The 20,262-nt window shown below is 41.8% G+C and overlaps 1 protein-coding gene across 1 annotated transcript in view; it reads right to left on the bottom strand.

Annotated features, from left to right (window-relative positions):
* NELFCD (negative elongation factor complex member C/D) overlaps positions 1–20,262 on the bottom strand; it is a 106,915-nt gene that overhangs the window by 1,436 nt on the left and 85,217 nt on the right. The window contains exons 9-14 of the mRNA XM_085619453.1: positions 16,975–17,109; positions 16,738–16,877; positions 12,304–12,418; positions 10,600–10,695; positions 8,514–8,654; positions 1,265–1,394 (exon numbers count right to left, since the gene is read on the bottom strand). Of these exons, the coding sequence (XP_085475579.1) occupies positions 1,265–1,394; positions 8,514–8,654; positions 10,600–10,695; positions 12,304–12,418; positions 16,738–16,877; positions 16,975–17,109 (757 nt within the window). The remainder of the gene's footprint in view (positions 1–1,264; positions 1,395–8,513; positions 8,655–10,599; positions 10,696–12,303; positions 12,419–16,737; positions 16,878–16,974; positions 17,110–20,262) is intronic.

Genomic DNA, 20,262 nt, shown 5'->3' with positions numbered 1-20,262 from the left:
TTATTACCATCTTTTATGCAATCTCTGATTGGGCCGGACTACACTCTAGAATGCTTGCTCTGCCTCAGCTCTTTTTGTGCTCTCGTTTAAGTCCCAACTTTTTTAAAGTTTTACTTAGGGTTACCAAACTCGGTGCACTGCTCACCCAACTATGTACATCGCTGTGTCAAAAGCACTGTAGCAATTTCAATTAAAGCAAACTGCTCATTAACCAGTGGAAAATCCTACCATCCCGTTTTAACCACTAACCTCTACTATAACTATTCTCCTTTGCGAATGTACATCATTTTCACAATTACAAAATGAACAGTTCTACAATGCCTTCTTTGGTAGCCAATAGATACGAGTGGAGTATAGGATGAGGACTTCTTATATAATATTGTTATTATTTCTAAAGTGTACATTCAGTACTCTACAAACGTCCCTCCATTTGGTGTGTCGTCCGCACCCACATACACTGAAAATTATTCTACCAACTCAGTTTATGTTAATGCTGCCCAATAGAAGTCGTCGTTAAATGTCGCAAAAGTGAAGTTTACTGTCAACTAAGAGCCTCTGAAGCAAAAGTGTGGAAACCCAACTCTCTGTCCATAGTTGGATACATACACAAGAAAGCTTCAAACAAACATGTTGGTAAGAATGCTTCTGTTAAAGTGGGAATCATCTCTGTAGGAGGCTTTTACAGGATCAAAGTAAAAGGTGTGCAAAGTCTCCTATAGCACTCACCTTTATTGCAACAGGCCTCAAGAAAGCCAAGAATGCTGCCTCAGCTTTTGTGTAATGTGCACAACAACAGCTCATGTTCTAGAAAGTAATATGGGAAAACTACCTAACAGCAGCAGAAGAAGCTTTATGAGCCGGGAAATCATCAAAACACAAAAATAGAGGAACCGTGTTCTTCTCTCCATGCATGGTACTAAAGAAACCACAGTCCTAGATTGCTCATAGGGAGTAAATAATAGCAAAAGAGAGACAAGAATAGTGACTTGCTATTGTAAATAGCATGCTGTCTTCTTCACTGATGCACTAAGAACAATTGACATGAGAAGCCAGACATGCTAAACATACACATTTTTGATATTCTCCTATTTCTAATCTCTTAACTTTTGGATTATCTACATGACCTAGTAAACTCACAGCTTGTACAGAATCTTCTATAAATTACATGTATTTTCTCCATTTTTGGCCAGGGGCAGCATGCATGCATACACGAGCAGAGTTATGATGTCACTATGCACAGGTCTGAGAGCAGATACAAGATTACCAATGAATTCTGTGACTGGGTCATGCTCCCCTTCTGTTTTAATCGTCCCTGCGATGCTGTCATTCTCCAAGATTGGGAGGAAGAGATGCACAAAATCAGAGGTGTAGGGAGGAGCGATGACATCTAGCACCTGGGAAATAAGAAAGAAAGTGCTGGATGATTGTCATTTTTTTGTTTTGTGTCCTTAATTGTTCATGAACGCCTTAGAGGTACGCTTTTTAGTACAGCAAGCAGTAGGCAGTTTAGTGAACGGCACAAAAAACGTTCTCTCTGCACCAGATGCGCTTTTAATCTCCAGCTGTGGAGTCCAACGGCTACAAGCAGGCAGAGCATCACATTCATTCTTTTTTAAGATCTGTAAACTCGTGGGTCATGAGATGAAATGATCCCAGCATTCCTTAACATATGAAACTGTGATCACATATCTGGTGATACAAAGCAGATGAATACAAGGGTTTGGTCTTATTGTTTCAAAATTACATAACCCCAACGATCACATTTAGTATAAAGATTTGTCAAAAAAACCACCACGTGCTTTAGATCTGGCATTAGCCAAGACTTTCTCATTTTAATAAAACCATATATACACAAATGCATGCGCGCACAGCAGCTTTCAGTCTGTCCTCCTTCATTACTTTGCTGTAGCATCATTCACATTTTGCTTTCATAAGCCACACTGTATAGCATAAGGTACAGGGAAGCACACTTTGCCACTGGCCTGAGCTCACTGTGGGTGATGGCATTCCTCTCGTGCACAATCTGTAGATCCGCAGACAAAGTAGTCCCATCAGTACCAGGGACTACTGGCCCAAAGTATGCCTTTACTTGAAAAAAGTGACATTTTCCCCCACTTTTGATTTTCTTTATTACAGGTTGCAGTGCACCGCATCCTGCTTGTGCACTACCACCATCTGCAACCTTGGTAAATGGATTTACACACCATTCCAAGATTGCAGCCTATACATTGCAGAGCGACCTTGGAAGGTATTTTGTGAAACTTTATGACAAAAATCCTTCCAAGATTGTCATCCATGCATCTGCAAGTAAGGAAGACCATCTTTAAATATTTTGTAATAAAGTTTTACATAAACTCCGACAAAGGAGAAAAAAGCCTGGGCAAACAAATATATATGCTGCCAACGCCAGACCTATTGGTGTGGCCAAGGCTGGTTACGTCTTTCGATTATTTGGAAATATTTGCGCCAGCACAATATCACACTTATCACAATTAATAGACCTTCATAACAATCTTTGGGCCTGATTAAGATCCTGGCGTACGGGTTACTCCGTCACAACGGTGACGAATATCCCGTCTGCCTAAATATAAATCCCATAAATTAGGCCCTTAGTGAGGCTTGGTACTTCTTTTTCAGTACACATGTATGAACCTGTGGCAGCGCAATGAGCAACCTGTTCCTGGAGCATTTAACTAGAAGTGCGCGATAGAAAAGGTTACTTACCTGTATAACACTAGTTTACTAGCTTGAGTATAAACATGCTGTGCACTTATCCAGCCACCTAGTAGTTATGATGAAATGAAGGGAGGGGTGTCAAAATAGATACCAGTAAACTGGCATAAAGATTTGATTGTCAACCATAGGCAGAATCAGAGTGACACAACTATATCGACATGAAAGACTCAATGACCCACTAAGAAAACACTACATAGTGTGATAGCTGCCTTCTTCGTCCGGGAGATGGGAACAAGTTTTCCCCACTCACTAGTGGTATATTTTAAGCACAAGTGGTAACAAATACATTTTGTAAATAGTCCCCCCCCCTTGCTTCTCGTCTTACATGAATATTGATACAGTATTGTCTAGTGAATAAATGAACGGAGAACAAATTTGATGAATTGCACACATCTGTTGGGACACGTTCTGAAAAAGGCCAAGGACGTTGCTTTTGTTCCGACAGACTGTGCTCTTGGTCGAGTGAGCAAACACTTGTTGCCTAATGAAGAGTACAACTGTCTAGACTGCACAATCTTGCTTCCAATTGCAGCTTGGGTAATCAGTTACTATGCTCTGGGTTGCACACAACACAAAAAGTTGTCACTTTCTAAAGACTTATTTCTGAAAAGGTTGTACATGAGCTGTATTTGACCATAAAGTGTATGCAACACACTCTACATTTCAGCACTGGCATTTGTCCCCTAACAGAAGAATAATTTAAATATGCATGTAGAGTATGTGACAACTACTGTACATAGTCTTGGAAAGAGGCATGGGAAATGCATTTTGCCTTCCGTGGTGCCAGAAGACAAATTGCTTCTCCTTTGCACAGCAGCAATTTCCTGTAGCTGGTCTTGCAGACTCCCTAAGATTGTCTGTGCATTTTTAGTGGAGGTTTGATTTTAGAACTATGCTGCCAAATTCAGGAACTTGATGTCTATATGCCTCGTTTGGCTCTGGTGCAGCTGAGATTCTGAGGATATATTTTGACAATTTCTTGTAGTATACATGAGAACAGTTTATCAAGCTTGAAAAACATGCTCCATGCTGGTTTGATTAAATTGAGTTACAACAAACAATTGATGGGACGGAATGCTGACAATGCAGACATTCTCCCCCAGTCAAGAGATCTGGGTTAAATCCATCGTTCTTTTGCCCACTACACCACCCCAGTTTAGACATGGTTGTAACGCTTTTCGCCCTAAGTGGGATGGGTATTCCCAGACGTGGGACCCATGCTCACTACGCCACTGGAGTCAAGCTATCCTGGCTGATGACGGCTGATAGCCAGAAACCGGTCCTAGGATGCTTGATTCCGGTCCAGGGAAGACATGGCTTGGCAGTTCGGGCTGGACTGTTCCCATGAGGCACAGGGTCAAGACTGATTTGCATATGGCCATGTCTAAACTGGGGTGGCGTAGTAGGCAAAAGAACGATGGATTTAACCCAGATCTCTTGACTGGGGGAGAATGTATGCATTGTCAGCATTCCGTCCATCATTTGTTTGTTGTAACGCTTTTCGCCCTAAGTGGGATGGGTATTCCCAGACGTGGGACCCATGCTCACTACGCCACTGGAGTCAAGCTATCCTGGCTGATGACAGCTGATTGCCAGAAACCGGTCCTAGGATGCTTGATTCCGGTCCAGGGAAGACATGGCTTGGCAGTTCGGGCTGGACTGTTCCCATGAGGCACAGGGTCAAGACTGATTTGCATATGGCCATGTCTAAACTGGGGTGGCGTAGTGGGCAAAAGAACGATGGATTTAACCCAGATCTCTTGACTGGGGGAGAATGTATGCATTGTCAGCATTCCGTCCATCATTTGTTTGTTGTAACGCTTTTCGCCCTAAGTGGGATGGGTATTCCCAGACGTGGGACCCATGCTCACTACGCCACTGGAGTCAAGCTATCCTGGCTGATGACGGCTGATAGCCGGAAACCGGTCCTAGGATGCTTGATTCCGGTCCAGGGAAGACATGGCTTGGCAGTTCGGGCTGGACTGTTCCCATGAGGCACAGGGTCAAGACTGATTTGCATATGGCCATGTCTAAACTGGGGTGGCGTAGTGGGCAAAAGAACGATGGATTTAACCCAGATCTCTTGACTGGGGGAGAATGTATGCATTGTCAGCATTCCGTCCATCATTTGTTTGTTGTAACGCTTTTCGCCCTAAGTGGGATGGGTATTCCCAGACGTGGGACCCATGCTCACTACGCCACTGGAGTCAAGCTATCCTGGCTGATGACGGCTGATAGCCAGAAACCGGTCCTAGGATGCTTGATTCCGGTCCAGGGAAGACATGGCTTGGCAGTTCGGGCTGGACTGTTCCCATGAGGCATAGGGTCAAGACTGATTTGCATATGGCCATGTTTAAACTGGGGTGGCGTAGTGGGCAAAAGAACGATGGATTTAACCCAGATCTCTTGACTGGGGGAGAATGTATGCATTGTCAGCATTCCGTCCATCATTTGTTTGTTGTAACGCTTTTCGCCCTAAGTGGGATGGGTATTCCCAGACGTGGGACCCATGCTCACTACGCCACTGGAGTCAAGCTATCCTGGCTGATGACGGCTGATAGCCAGAAACCGGTCCTAGGATGCTTGATTCCGGTCCAGGGGAGACATGGCTTGGCAGTTCGGGCTGGACTGTTCCCATGAGGCACAGGGTCAAGACTGATTTGCATATGGCCATGTCTAAACTGGGGTGGCGTAGTGGGCAAAAGAACGATGGATTTAACCCAGATCTCTTGACTGGGGGAGAATGTATGCATTGTCAGCATTCCGTCCATCTTTTGTTTGTTGTATTGATTAAATTGAGTGTCATCTAGCACAGTGTGCACTTCTATACCCACTGTGGAATGAGAGGATCTGGAGGTGAAAGCATTCACAAATGACCCATACCAACTGATTCTCACAGTATATATAACCTCTTAACCCACATTGTATGCAACTAGAAGAGTAGTGTTGGGGCTTCTAGTTTTCGTATCTTGCAAAGAACTATATGTGGATGGCCTCATTTTGTGAAAAGATCATGGACATAGCATGATCAAGCTCCTGTTCATGAATGGCTCAACTCTCAGCTGAGTGACAGGACGTCTTTGTAGTTGGCGGGTACATGGTGGGCAACTAAATGATCATAGCCTGGTGCAAACTGCCTGTGCACATCATGCAGGTACCTCAATCTCAGGTTATAGTTGAAGGATTTTATACTAATATTTACTTTTCAGAATTGTCCTCGCTACCTAAATCCATTTGTCATTCCTCTCAAGAAAGTTATACGCAGACCTGCTACAGACCTCTTTTTACTATCTGCCAGGAGATCTTATAAAAGGAAGGGAGCAGATGTAGCATTAATGGTGGAGTTGAATTTGAAACACCACTGTGTAGCTGCTGGTGCCTCAACTATCTTCCAAACAGCATCAGTTTTTTTGTTTCCTAGATCCACGAGTGGCCCAGTGATGGCAGCTCGGTTGACTAAGCTCTTCTGGCCAGTTGTCACAATGTAAGACTCTGGCATGACATGGGACATTACATACATTTTGATTGGAGAGCCAAGGCATCTATTTCTCCCCACCGGAATCATGACAAGCTAAGCACTGGCTGGACCCTTAAAGAAATCCTCTCCTACCAGCCACGCTCACATAATATTGGTAAAAACAGGAGATGGAGTTAACGGTTCAACCAAGAATCAAGAGTACCCTTCCTCCTCCAGCAACTATAGCCTATATAAGTGAGCCACTCTTTGCAGGATAGAGCGCTAGCTTAGAATGTCATCTAGGCAGGCAAGGTATACCAGATACGAGTCACTGCCTTCAATGGGGAAATGCCTCTTGAACTGCACATCTTCCTCACTGTTAGTTTAGCTGCAATCTGCTTAGCTTTCATGGTGTTCCAACAATGGCTGGTATCAATAATGTATGGTATTGCACAGTGACTAAGCCCCCTGCAAGCAAATGTAAAGCTATTCCTCTGTAGAGACTGGCTCCTCTTGTGTTGGATAGTAGCAGCGCTTCATATGCAAGCTAAACACGGGTGTAGAGCTTCTTTAAATTATAATTTGGTCTACTTTAGTCCGTATAATTTTCAGCACCACAGTACCTTAAAAGTGCTTTTTAGGACAAGTGTACTTGGGTGTGTAGTTATTTTATGCGCCAGCAGTGGTTCTTTTTGTGTTCATGTTGAAACCACCTGGTTTGGTGCTGGCAGCAGTCAAAATGTTAGGATTATGGTAAGTACTTTGAGTCCTGGTGGCCTCTCAATAAGGGCACCTGTAAGATTTTAAACCACGAATAAGGTTAAAATCTACTTGGAAGACGTCTTGTGCAAGCTCAACCGACAGATGCTGTTCTCGTTCCTCATCACTGTCTGAGTAGGCTAAACTTTAACAAAAAAGGTTTTTGCTTTGCAGGTTCCTGTTACACAGAGCTGACTGGTTACGACCTCATCATCATTGTGTTTAGCATCCAGCAGTTTCTGTACTTTGTCAAGGTTCGGGAAATGAATTACACATGAGCCTAATGCAGTCATAACTGTCTCCTGAAAGGAGATAAATTGAACATATGTAAATCTACACACAAATACTGAATGTAACACCGAGCAGAACTTACATTTTTTCACCCCCGCTTGCTTCATAATTAGATGAAAGAAAGGTAAAGATGCCTACAAGGGATTTATATGAATCAAAATAGTTTTAAATAATTATTTGTATATATCTGTGGAGTGATATTTAATAACATGCCAAAACAAATTGAAATTGTTTATGGTGAAAATATTATGATGTGGTACATTTATGGAGGCATTCTAGCCTTTAAACTAGAATGACTGCTAGTGGCAGCTAATCAGACGTTCACGGTAACCCATGCATAGAAACTACCTACAGGCAGCCTAGGTGTTTGAGATTAGGGGCGGCTGGATTTTTGTTTGACATGGGGAAGGGTCCCCTTCTAGGGTCTCTTGTGTTTGAACCCATTGAGAAGAGTGGTTGACCTTGATGGCAACTGTTCTGTAACACTTCTACTGCATGTCGTAAATAAAGACCATCCACGCAATGGGCAGTGTAGGTTAGTATTGTAAGAGTCTGTGCTCTGTTGTAGTGTTTTGCTTATAAACCATGCAGCTAAGGAAAGTTAAAATTCTTTATCTACAAGGAATGTTGAGGCATCATTAAGTTTATAAGCGATCCACGACTTCTGAGCACCATTTACTGGTCACCTTCAAAATCACACAACATCTTTGCACATTAAACAATGAGAAAGCAGTATTTGCAACTAAAGGTATAACATGTTTTTATTAAGAAAAGGTTCCATAGATTGTGTTAAGACTATAAATTACAAAAACAAAAACTGAAGGGGTGCCATTCTTTGGTATGAATGAGAGAATCAATTGATTATGCACAAAAATATATCAAAATCTTTCGAGTACTTAAGGGCAAGTGAATTATGGAGGAGAAGTGGTAGAGAACCAGAAGGGCAAGTGAGAGCAGCACGTAGAAGGGAGACAGCTGGACAACAGATGCATGTTTGTAGACCGTATAAACAAAAAGAAAAGAAAAGTGCATGAAAAGTGAGTAGTGCAAGGACACAGTTATCCATTCAAGCTCCAGGGGAGGGACAAACAGAAGAGGAAGGAAAACCCACGCATGCTAACCAATAACGGCAAGCAAATGAAATGGACAATGGAGCCAATCAATGGTCAGGAATGGGGGACGGGAGCGTCCACTGTAAGCTAATCATAAGCCTTGCAACAAACCGCGCATGCGCTGTTCAACAGGTGAGACATAAATATGCACTGCTCACCTCAGTGACAAAGTATCTGATGAGAGAAATGTCTGTGTCCAGCTTCTCCAGGCACCTACGGATGTATGTGACGACTGGCAGAACATACCCTCGGCTGAGCAGATGAACCATCCTGTCCAGTAAAGTCTTCTTTAATTCAAGCTGCAGCACATGATAAAATCAATTACTCACCACAGTCACACCTGCATTGTTAGTTTTTCACTCATCAAAACAAGAGTGTCCAGTGTGTGCAAAATACCAGAGCAGGCGATGTAGCCCACCAGCAGATTTATAAGTAAAATCAGATCCTTGAATGTAGATGGCTACAGACAAAGCTAGGCTATCCCACCTCACTGCAAATGCACTACATAGCATGGGCAATATTGATGACATCCTAGCTTTAAGTAGGCTTATTTCAAAGATCAACTCTGGGCAGACACAGTGGTATCATTCAGAAGTAGGTATTTTCCCAGCTTACGTCTCCCCCTCATTCTCCAATTCAGTATTGTGAAACCTGCTGTTTCTATCTTTTATGGGTGATTTGAGCAGCAAAATCAGAAGCAAGAAAATGAACCACCTAACTCTCATAGGTTAGGCTGGCGGCCGACGGCCCTAGCTATCTGTTTAAAAGAGATTTTTATGGTTAAAGGAATGCTTTGAAAAAAATTGAATATTAATCTTTATCATTTATTTGAAATCATCACAAAATTCAAAAAGAAATTCACTACACCAGTGTATTTATATTTCAACAAACATAGAACATATAAAACACTACTAATTCATTAAAGAACAATGTTTCATGCAAGTTAATTACCTGCAAATTAAAATCTGATATTTACAAGAAAAGTAATTGATTTCATTTTAGCTAATAATATAGCTAAAAACTACTTATTTGCTTATCAAATTTTTTCGACCCTCCAGCTCAGCGAATTTACTAGCAACCTGTTATTCCTCATCATGTTCTGTGCTGTGCAGCATTTCTGACACTCTCCACACGAACTAAAAAGTCATATTAGTCACAAGGATGTCGGAACAGGGACGATGGTCAGACACCTTCTGCCTAGCACAATTTCATGGAAAATACAAGGGGGCAAAATCCATATGTTTTACAAATCCAGATAATAAACTTGAATTCATAACTTTCATATCTGCTTCAAATGCTTTAATACAAGTGCAATTTCCGTCTTTACAAATAATGGAGGCAACCATTGCACAAATGGTTTTAGCAGGGATGGGGTACAGGTAAAATACACCAGCCAGGGACTCCATTTGCTGGTAGATATTTCAGATTACCAAACTAGAAAAATGTCTCGTAATGTCAGTATATCAAATCCTAAATATTTTTTTCTTTGCAAGTGCTGGGAATGATTTACAGAATCTGTCTATCATGTAGTGCTTCCTTTTTTCAAAGTTTCGAATGTCTTCCTGATAAGAAATACGTTTTAATTGGTAGTTTGTTCAGGTTCTGAATCAGCATACTTAAACTTAACGTGAAGGAAACCAGGGTTCCATTATAAGTTCACAAAAGATCCAAACACACGTATGGTGGCCACATAATTACTCAACTGCAGGACTGACAAGATCAACCTGCTTGCAATGTCGTCGCTAACCAAGGGCGCTGGATGATGATGATGATGATGATGAAGATGAAAATTGTGCGCCAATGCTCACTGTGCAATAAGTCTGACCATCCCTAGTCTGAGCTTGGAATTTCCTTGCAGCATCTAAGGAAAAAATGAACTACTGATGGGAAAGCTGGAAGAAGAGAGGGGATGTATTCAAAATGGTCAAGTGTTCCCCCTTTGAGTAAAATCTATTGGCAAATCTTACCCTAGGTCATATCCTCACAAGTGAGAAAATCCACTGTAAAACCAAAATACGACTCTGTAGTGGACGTTTCAAGAAGGATCAAGCAGCATCAATGAGACCTCTCAGCAATGCTGCATTTTTAGAGTGCTCATGTACTTTTGCATGGGACGCACTGAGCAGAAAGAGTCTAACACCAAGCTGCTATTGTCCCCAACTCTTGCTAGTGAGTCTGCATTTGAAGAATAGCCAGTCTGTTCTACTCAGCCCCCCCAAGATAATTAAGAAATAAGCCAGTCACCTGTTCCATGACATCGAGCTGTGAGTGCTCGGTTTCAAATAGCTTGACGAGGAGCTGCAGGACCTGGGGATGCAGAAGCGGGTGACAGGTGCTGATCTGTAAAAGAAAACACAGGCAGTTTTGACAATACCACTGTAGTTTAAGCATACAATATGGTCTCCGTTTCATCAAGGATACCTGTTTGAAACTGACAAAATGTGTTTAGAGTATTAAATACCGGAGACACTAAAGTTTCATCTACCCCAAGCATCAAATAAAACCCTAAAGAAAAAGCTTCTTCGCAGGCCACAAATTCTAAGAATAGTTCCCCAAGTCTAAAACAAACATTTTGGGGTCAAAGCCTTTTAATTCTTTAAGTCTACTCCAGTACATTTAAGATGCCAAATCCTGAACTAAATTTCTAGAGGAACTCCAAACTCCTAGAGCTAGGATCCAAGTTTAAATATCCTATCCCAATCCATCAATCCAAGCTGAGATTACAAATTCACTAAACCACAAAAAATCCCTATGCCAAAGCCCCCTTCCAAAGACCACACTAGAGCTTAAACCACACAACAACAACAAAAACACACCAGGCCATTTGAAGTACATTTCAAAACCTAAACTAGAATTATGAACTTAGCCTAAAAAGCTTATCCCAAACCATTAAGGTAAGCCTAAACTCCTAATCTGACAATTCTCAACCCAACACATTAGCACATACAACCAGCTCCAAACCTAAAAATTAAAGTCTAAATCCCATCACTTAAAAAGTCTAACCTTTAGATAATACCACAAATTCAGGCTTAAATCCCAAAACTATACCCTAAACTTTAAACGCTTAAGTACAAATCTCTAACCCTACATACCTAAGATGACGCCTAAACCTGCAAGTAGGTCGCTGAGCCTAAAACAAATACCCCAAATGGATGCAAACCTATAAGCCTTAAACCTGACCCCTAGGACAATTGAAATGAACCCATGCAAAATTTAGGAAAGGTCAAAGTGCAATTGAGTGAAGTCCAAGTAAAGACAGTACATTAATTGTACAGCATTCAAACAAATCAAGTCCGAAACAAAAGTGAAGCAGTCTGCACCCGATTTTCAATTGATATAATTTACTTATATCTTTAACCGAAGGTCTTTTCCTAACTCAACAAATACAGAAGCATCATAAAAACCTTCACATGTATAAAGTATGAAGCTCACATCACCATCCCCACAGACAACTGTTAGTGGAATGCAACCTCAGAAAGGTATAAATAAATCATGCAAGGGAGGTGTGAGCAGCAACAAAAGAAGGACGGGAGAGCTATAGTCTCACCATAAGAAGTTAGCCTAGAATTAATGCTTTGGTTACAAATTAATTAGAATATATATTTTTTAAAGATGTCAGCATAGTTAGCATAACTATGGAGTCATGCACGGGTCAAATGTTGAGGTCTCTACAACTAATGTCTCTCTACAACTAATGTATTAAAATAATGCAATTTCAAACGAAATATTAAGAATACATCCCTGAAAAGTCACTTTTACATGTCGCACTAGGCTATCATTCTATCACCCAACCCCAACCACTTTTGTTTACTCTCATCTGCATAACGGTTCTCATGGGACAGCAATCCAACTCTGCCCCCTTCTTTCAAATCAAATCACAGTATCAAATGTCTGAAAAAACCCAGGACATGGCTAAGCTACAGGATTTCTAAAACGCATCAGCAGTACCTCGTCCAGTAAAGCCAGATGGACAGGGGTGTGATCAGTCTGCAGCTGGAAATAACGAGGCTCTGAAACAGTCCAGTCCACCCATTTCAATATACCCATTGCTACTACGGGGTACCTGCAATGACAAACATAACAAAATGAATAAACAATCTTAGAAATTGGCTGACAGAAATAGTTTCAACATTATTGTTCAACAACTAGATTTTATTTGCTCCATTAGCAGCACAATATTGAAATGTGTGCAAGGCCAGCCATGAAAAAAATGAAAGCTTTGGGTTTTTGCAAGCAAGATAACAATTAGTGGAGGACAGAGCTCTTCTATTTAGGACATAAGATAACCAGAAAGATCTTTTAGAGGTTGAGTTAAGAGATTTTACAAAGACAGTCCCCCACAGGCAATGTTCCAAATCAATGGCATGGCATGCCAAGAAAACTGGAAGGTACCGTAGTGAATGCCAGGCTATAATCTAATATTTCATGTCAATGTTTGCCATGAATAAGCTTTATAAACCAAACTATTGTAGGAAACAAACATTCCATCATAGAGGACCTAACATAATTCCTAAAAGAATGTGCCCGAGATGACACTGCTTTCCCCCTCTCCCCACTCCACTCTTGATTCCACCAGGGATCCTTATTATTGTCCTTTCCTTCATTTTCAACAACTACACATGCTTACGGCAACCCATTGCATCCGAGGGCATCTACCTTCTCCTACAAAGTCTACATGGAAGCCTCGATCTACAAAACAGACAAGGTCAAAAAGATAATCAACAGCCCTGGACAGAAGCAAAAAAATCAGCTGTGACTGGTCATAGAAACGATGAAACTCCAGAGCAAGTTAATCACTCACACAATCTCATCTATTCAAGTGCCACCCATTATACCATCCATCGAGCAATGACAAGAGTTTAGTAGTAATTATGGACAACTAATCTATACTGTAATCATGAGTAGCTGGCGCTGTGAATGCCACACTAAATGGGTGAAAAATGATGAGCAAGATCACACACTTGCTATCCAAAAAAACTGCAACATCACCACTATTTAAGAATGATTGCTTCCTGTTCCAAACTCTGCAACAGAAGACCAGCCTTCAGAGGATACACCAAGTAGACAAGCAGGTCTAGCTCAAGCAGCAAACAAGTTCTGCAAGATCGCTTGACTACCCAACATATTTGGCGCCTCCACATGAGACACTAAAAACTAAAGATTTGTGCTGCAGACACCTAAAGATTGTGTCATTGAATATCACAGAGCTCCAAAATAAACGGATGTATAACTTTGATAAAGACATTACTTATTTGGGTACTCCAGGAAATGTTGTGAAGGGATCAAATTTATTTACAATGTGATGCAAACTATGGCCTAGAAGCATCACTAATTACAAAACAGAGAAGGGGCTTAACAGTATGGATAAAATAGGACCTGGCTTGCATAGTAACTGTCAAGGACAGCGGGAGTATTGTTGTACAGAATCTGGGAAGAAATGGATTAATATAATGTGTATAACAGAGGTAACAATGGAATGACAGAGCTACCTACAACAGAACTCTTGAATAGACTTTTTGAAGACTCAAACTTAAAAATACGACCAAAAACACAATGCTTATTGTAGGAGACTTCAATAAGACATTTGAACCAATTCCCACTGTTCAAGACATATTGAAAGAAGAGGAATTGATCTGGGGTATTCCCGAGATGGAGGTGGTGCCTCTTAAGACCAGTGGCACCCTAAGCTTGCAGTGAGCTTCAGTGATGATGGAGCAGGGCTCGCAATGGCCGTATTTCCCCAGATATACCGCAGTAGCCAATATTCAGCAACGGAAGTTGGTCTAGCCACATTGATGATATATTTATATACATAAGTAAATTGAGTAATATTTGCAAATCTTAGGTTACAGATTTTGGTGACAGCTTCACGATCCACTAGTTGTCATTGAATGAGGTGAAATATATATATCTTTAAAGGTACTGAATAATCAGCCCTGTCTTTAAATAACCAACATAATATTCAAACTGCAACAAATATCCAGAGCAGGGTAAAATGGCCAACTGCCCTGAAAAATGATTTGTTGCCCAGTATAGAACAGTTGCTGCTGCCATTGAGGGCTTGAAAATGAATCATTCTATAAGCAACAATAAAATCCTGGAATATACATCTTTCCTATTTTGAAAAGTTAAAAATATATTTTACAAAGGAGACTAGTAACAGAATGTTACTGGTTACAGTAATAGAAGACTACTGGTTAATCAAGCCCATCCTTTGCATGATACGGAGGGTGAATCTATAAATAAGCATTTGCATTTGGCTTTTCGGAGCAATGAAAGGAATAAGATAGCTGGCATAAGAAGATTATATGGAGATGACAAAGGAAAGAAAGGGATAAATAGCAAGATCAACAAGGGTCAGATTTGTTAAAAGCTGCAAAGGAAAATGACACCCAAGTGTTCTAGCATTTACTCATACGTGGGAGTTCAATAGCATTTACTCTCCACGTGACGTACACTACTTCCTGAAGAATGGGTAAATCACTGTCAGGATAAATATAAGCCAGGCGAGGAAGAATAATCTCCCATTCAGGATATACTCACCACTTCGGCTGAAGAATCACTGAGAAATCCCTGGAAGAACAGGGTTACATTGGAAAAGGTGTGTACACCTACAGGTCTGCAAAAACCAGGGTACGCACCAGGGCTGGATAACGTACCCATGGACCCGCACAAGTCTACCGTAATGGTTAGACCTTTTATATACATTCTGTGGCTAATGCTCTGGCTTACTGGGCCCGATAGCCTTAAAGTGGTTTGGGGCTGAAATCATCTCAAACCACAAAGAGAGAAATACGAACAATAGACTTTCTACATTAGATATGATCCGATACCAGAACTACGTTTCCTGTAGATAAGGGGCGGGCTTGGGCAGGGGCATGCAGTGGCCCCAACGCAATTTACTAGTTTTTTAATGAGGCAATGAATCACCTATTGCTCCGTTTACATGATGCCCCCATGGTTGCCAGGGAAATGGTCTTTACTCTACTGTTTACAAATGATACTTTAATAATTTGAAAGATGGCGAAAGGTCTTCAAAATGTATTAAATAGCTTTTCTGCGTTTTATGAGCGGTCTAAAAATAAACGAGGCCAAGACTAAATTAACCTCAATCCACCAAGACAGTATAAGAAAGCCATTCACATAGAAAATTAGATATTAGAATGTGTCCATGAGTTTAACTATCTAAATGTTAGGATAGCTGACAATGTTAAATGGACGAGTCCAATTATAAAATATAGACTGACTTTAACTCCTAGAGCTTTTTGATTTTCGAATTTAAGACCAATGGTAGGGGCTGAAAACTGCTTTATAACAGCGCTTTTAAGGATACTGAAAATAACCTAACTACATTAACAATGATCAATCTAGGCATCAGGTCTACTTAGGCCCTTGATCTACTGGTGCAGAATATGGTCAAATGACACCTGATTACCTTATGGAATGGCTCTTAGTGAGATCCTTACTATCAGGGAGTCAATAAAACTATCCTGGCTGTCTTACATTCATTCTGCACTCTTAAAGTTGGGGTTGTGGCAATAATGGTATGAACCAGAAAACAATTACAGAGTCGAAATAAAAGCCCTTAAGAACATTCTCTGGGTTATGAATCAGGAGAGTTTACAGGCCATAGATCATAGTACATTACCTAAATACTTTGCATCGCACATGCATATCCCTTGTTTCAAGATATATTTGGATTCAATACAGCCTTTCCCAGCTAAGGTACTATACATCAATTTAGAATTGGTATTTTACTTTTTGTAGGTTGCACTGCAAACTGCTACAATCATACAGGATACTCAAAAAATGTTGTTTATCCATGAAACAAGTAGAAACCCCATTGTATTTTTCCTCTTCTGTATGATCGAATTAAGAGAAAATGGTTAGTAGCAGTTTTCTGAAATATGGGAACTTTCAGACAGCTGATGGCCTTTAAATTAGCAAAGAGATTAAAATCCCCTGAAATTATATTAGCACTACCTAGACTCTTATTGCACGCATGGCAGCTCAGATCGCAGTACGTTGATGTTACACAATAATAAAACGATGCAGCTACGAGTTGCAGATACTATGGTAGTTACTGTATTTAATGCACCAAGCACTTTATGTAGTAATAAATGTCTTCTCACAGTATTGTAATTACTGTTCTCATATGTTTTGTTATATTTATTGTTATTTTGCTGAGCTTTATGGGTTTTTTTGCGACATACACAGCACAATGGTAATAAGCAAATCTTCGAACAGTTCAATTTTTGATTGCATTAGGACTGCACTGGAGGGCAATGTAGGGTTGCCAATTCAGACATTGGCTAGGACTAAGACTGGTACACAGTGTGTTTATGAGTACATCAGATGTGAGGCCTTTTTTTGCACACTCACCTGATGCACTGGTATAGTGTGCTCAGATCTGCCACCAGTTCTGAAGCACCTTTGTTTTCATTGCAGCAGAGGTTGTGGACAGTTTCCACGGCTTTGGAAGTTGACTTTAATTCATCCTTGTTGATGTTCACTCTCTTGTTCTGTAAACATGCAACACATAAAAACAAATATATATATATACAGATCTTCAACAAAAGCACAATTTGCTGAAATGCATTATGTATTCAATCGCCATACCTTCTTCCACGTTTCCACCACACTGGCAGCGTATGCCAAGATGTGGATGTACTTGTGCTTATGATCCTGATTGATTTTAGCACCTGGTTTAAATAACGATTGCATGAAAAGGTCCAGGAACGCTGGAACGCGAATCTGTGACATAAGGACAAATGTTCACTTTACTATTGCAATATTTTACACACACCAATTTCTCACAGATATTACACACATTCATACAAATTCAACACAAGCAGCAGCTGTGGTCAACAACATTAAAATGTTTTGTAGACAGGCTGCTGTGAGAAGGGGTAGTTTGAATGGGAAGGAATATGCTACTTACCAGTATGCATCTGTTCTTGGCATGTAGAGCTGCAGATCTATACACTGTGCATAGATCGCCATCTGGTGTTGGGCCCAGATGTTTGCAGTTTGTTTTTCCTCTTGGAAAGTCTTTGGGAGTCACGAGGTGGGTGACTCCTCCTCTGGTTAGTATTGCGCATGGGCTTCGGCTCCATCCTCAGATTGTTTTTCGCCAGCAGGGAAAGATGGAGCGTAGTGGTAACAGTAAAGAAACCCATGTGTATTGTATCTAAATAAGATAAGACTGGAACGGATACAGGTAGCCGGGGAGGCGGGTGGGCGTGTATAGATCTGCAGCTCTACATGCCAAGAACAGATGCATACTGGTAAGTAGCATATTCCGTTCGAGGCATATGAGCTGCAGATTATACACTGTGCATAGATTATATAGCAGTACCCAACCCTAGCGGCGACCACCGGCATCCGTTGCAGTAGTTTGAAACAGTGTTTTTAGTACAGCTTGGCCCACACTAGCTTGTTGCTTGGTTTGCACATCTACACAGTAATGTTTTGTGAAGGTGTGCGGTGTTGACCATGTCGCTGCTTTGCAGATGTCATCTAGTGGTATGTTCCCTAGGAAAGCCATAGAAGCCCCTATCTTCCTTGTAGAGTGGGCTTTAGGCGGAACCGATAGCGTTTGTTTTGCCTTGTGGTAGCAAATCTGTATGCATTTTACAATCAACCTAGCTATCCCTGATTTGGAAATAGGGTTGCCTTTGTGTGGTGGAGAGAAGGAAACAAATAGCTGTATGGATTTTCTGAAAGGTTGTGCTCTCTGGATGTAGTAAAGTAAAGCCCTTTTAACATCCAGTGTGTGTAAGGCTCTTTCCGCAACTGTTTGGGGTTGCGAGAAAAAGACTGGTAATTCTACCGACTGGTTTAGATGGAATGGAGAAATGACTTTAGGTAGAAATTTGGGATTGGTGCGGAGTACAACTTTGTTGTGATGCATCTGAAGAAAAGGTTCCTGTATCGTGAGTGCTTGAATTTCACTAACTCTTCTGAGGGAAGTGATGGCCACTAGAAAAGCTGTTTTCCATGTGAGGAATTGCAGCTCGCACTTATGTAATGGTTCAAAAGGGGGTCCCATTAACCGTGTGAGGACTATATTCAAATTCCAAACAGGTGAGGGTGGCACTCTGGGTGGAATTACTCCTTTGAGGCCTTCCATAAATGCTTTGATGGCAGGCACTTTGAAAAGTGAGAGGTGCTGCCTATTTTGTAAATAGGCAGCAATTGCAGCGAGGTGTAACCGAATGGAGGGATAGGCTAGGTTACACCTTTGTAAATGGAGTAAGTAACATATAATGTGCTGTATGGATACATTTAAAGGATTGATTGCGTTGTTGTGGCAATAAACAACAAATCTTTTCCACTTTGCCGCATAGCATGCCCTAGTAGTAGGGCGTCTAGCTTCCCTCATAATGTTCATGCAATCAGGGGGAAGGTTAAGGTATCCAAATTCTAGGACCTCAGGAGCCAGATCGCAAGGTTGAGCTGAGCTGGGTCCGGGTGCCTGATCTCTCCATGGTTCTGGGTTAGGAGGCATGGCGAGAGGCGTAGCTTTTGGTGTGGTACTACTGAGAGTTCCAGCAGTGTGGTGTACCACGGTTGTCTGGCCCATGTTAGAGCAACTAGGATTAGAGTTAGGGAATGCTATTGAAGCATTCCGCACCACTAATGGAATTAGTGGGAGAGGTGGAAAAGCGTATGCAAATTTGTTTGACCAGTTCATCCATATCGCATTGCCTTTGGACAATGGGTGTGGATATATGGCGGCAAAGCTTGGGCATTTTTTGTTTTCGTGGGTGGCGAATAGGTCTATGTGTGGATGCCCCCACTTCTGAAAGAACGGGTGAAGAACTTGTGGGTGAAGTTCCCACTCGTGGATCTGCTGTGTCTGTCTGCTCAGCAGATCTGCTACGGTGTTTTGTACTCCTGGGACATGTTGGGCTAGGAGAAAAATCTTTTGTGGAATTGCCCATCTCCATATGCTTTGTGCTAACTGAGAGAGCTGTGGAGAGTGTGTGCCCCCCTGTTTTTGAATGTAGTACATGGCAGTCATGTTGTCTGTGCGAATGAGGACTGCCTTGCCTGAGATCTGCGCCTGGAAGGATTTTAGGGCGAGGAAGATCGCCAGTAACTCCAGATGGTTGATGTGGAGTAACTTCTGTTGTGGCGTCCATGTGCCCTGTGCTGTGAGATGTAACAGATGAGCTCCCCAGCCGGAGAGCGATGCATCTGCCGTTAAGATTATTTCTGGGACCGGGTCCAGGAACGGTCGACCTCTGGAAAGGTTTGTGGTGTTCCACCACTGCAGAGAGCGATGGGTGCGACCGTCTACCAACACCAGATCTGTCAGTTTTCCCTGGGCCTGGTTCCACTGGTGCGCCAAGCACTCTTGGAGTGGACGCATTTGGAGTCTTGCATGGGGCACTATAAAGATGCAAGAGGCCATCATCCCTATGAGCTGCATAAACACTCTTGCTGGGAGAGAGTGCTGAGATAGGAATTTTTGACGCAGCGCCTGTATTTTTGCAATCCTGGCAGGATTGGGATAGGCTATGGCTTTTGAGGTGTCTATGGTGGCACCGAGGTATTGTTTTGTGTGTGATGGTACCAGGTGAGATTTTTGATGGTTCACCGTGAAACCTAGCTGGTGAAGTAGTTGGACCGTAGCGGCGGTATGTTGCACACATTGTTGGTAGGACGTGGCCTTTATCAGCCAATCGTCCAGATAGGGGAAGACGTGAATGTGTTGTCTTCTGAGGTGTGCAGCCACTACTGCCAGGCACTTGGTGAAAACCCTTGGTGCTGTTGTTACCCCGAACGGGAGCACCTTGAACTGGTAGTGTTGTCCGTCCACCACAAACCTGAGGTACTTTCTGTGAGACTGATGTACTGGGATGTGAAAGTACGCGTCTTTCAAGTCCAGAGTGGTGAGAA

The sequence above is a fragment of the Triturus cristatus genome, chromosome 7, assembly GCF_964204655.1.
Source record: "Triturus cristatus chromosome 7, aTriCri1.1, whole genome shotgun sequence".
NCBI classification, from domain to species: domain Eukaryota; kingdom Metazoa; phylum Chordata; class Amphibia; order Caudata; family Salamandridae; genus Triturus; species Triturus cristatus.
The sequence above is the reverse complement of the archived record's forward strand: the minus strand, read 5'-3'. Positions and strand labels throughout refer to the sequence as shown.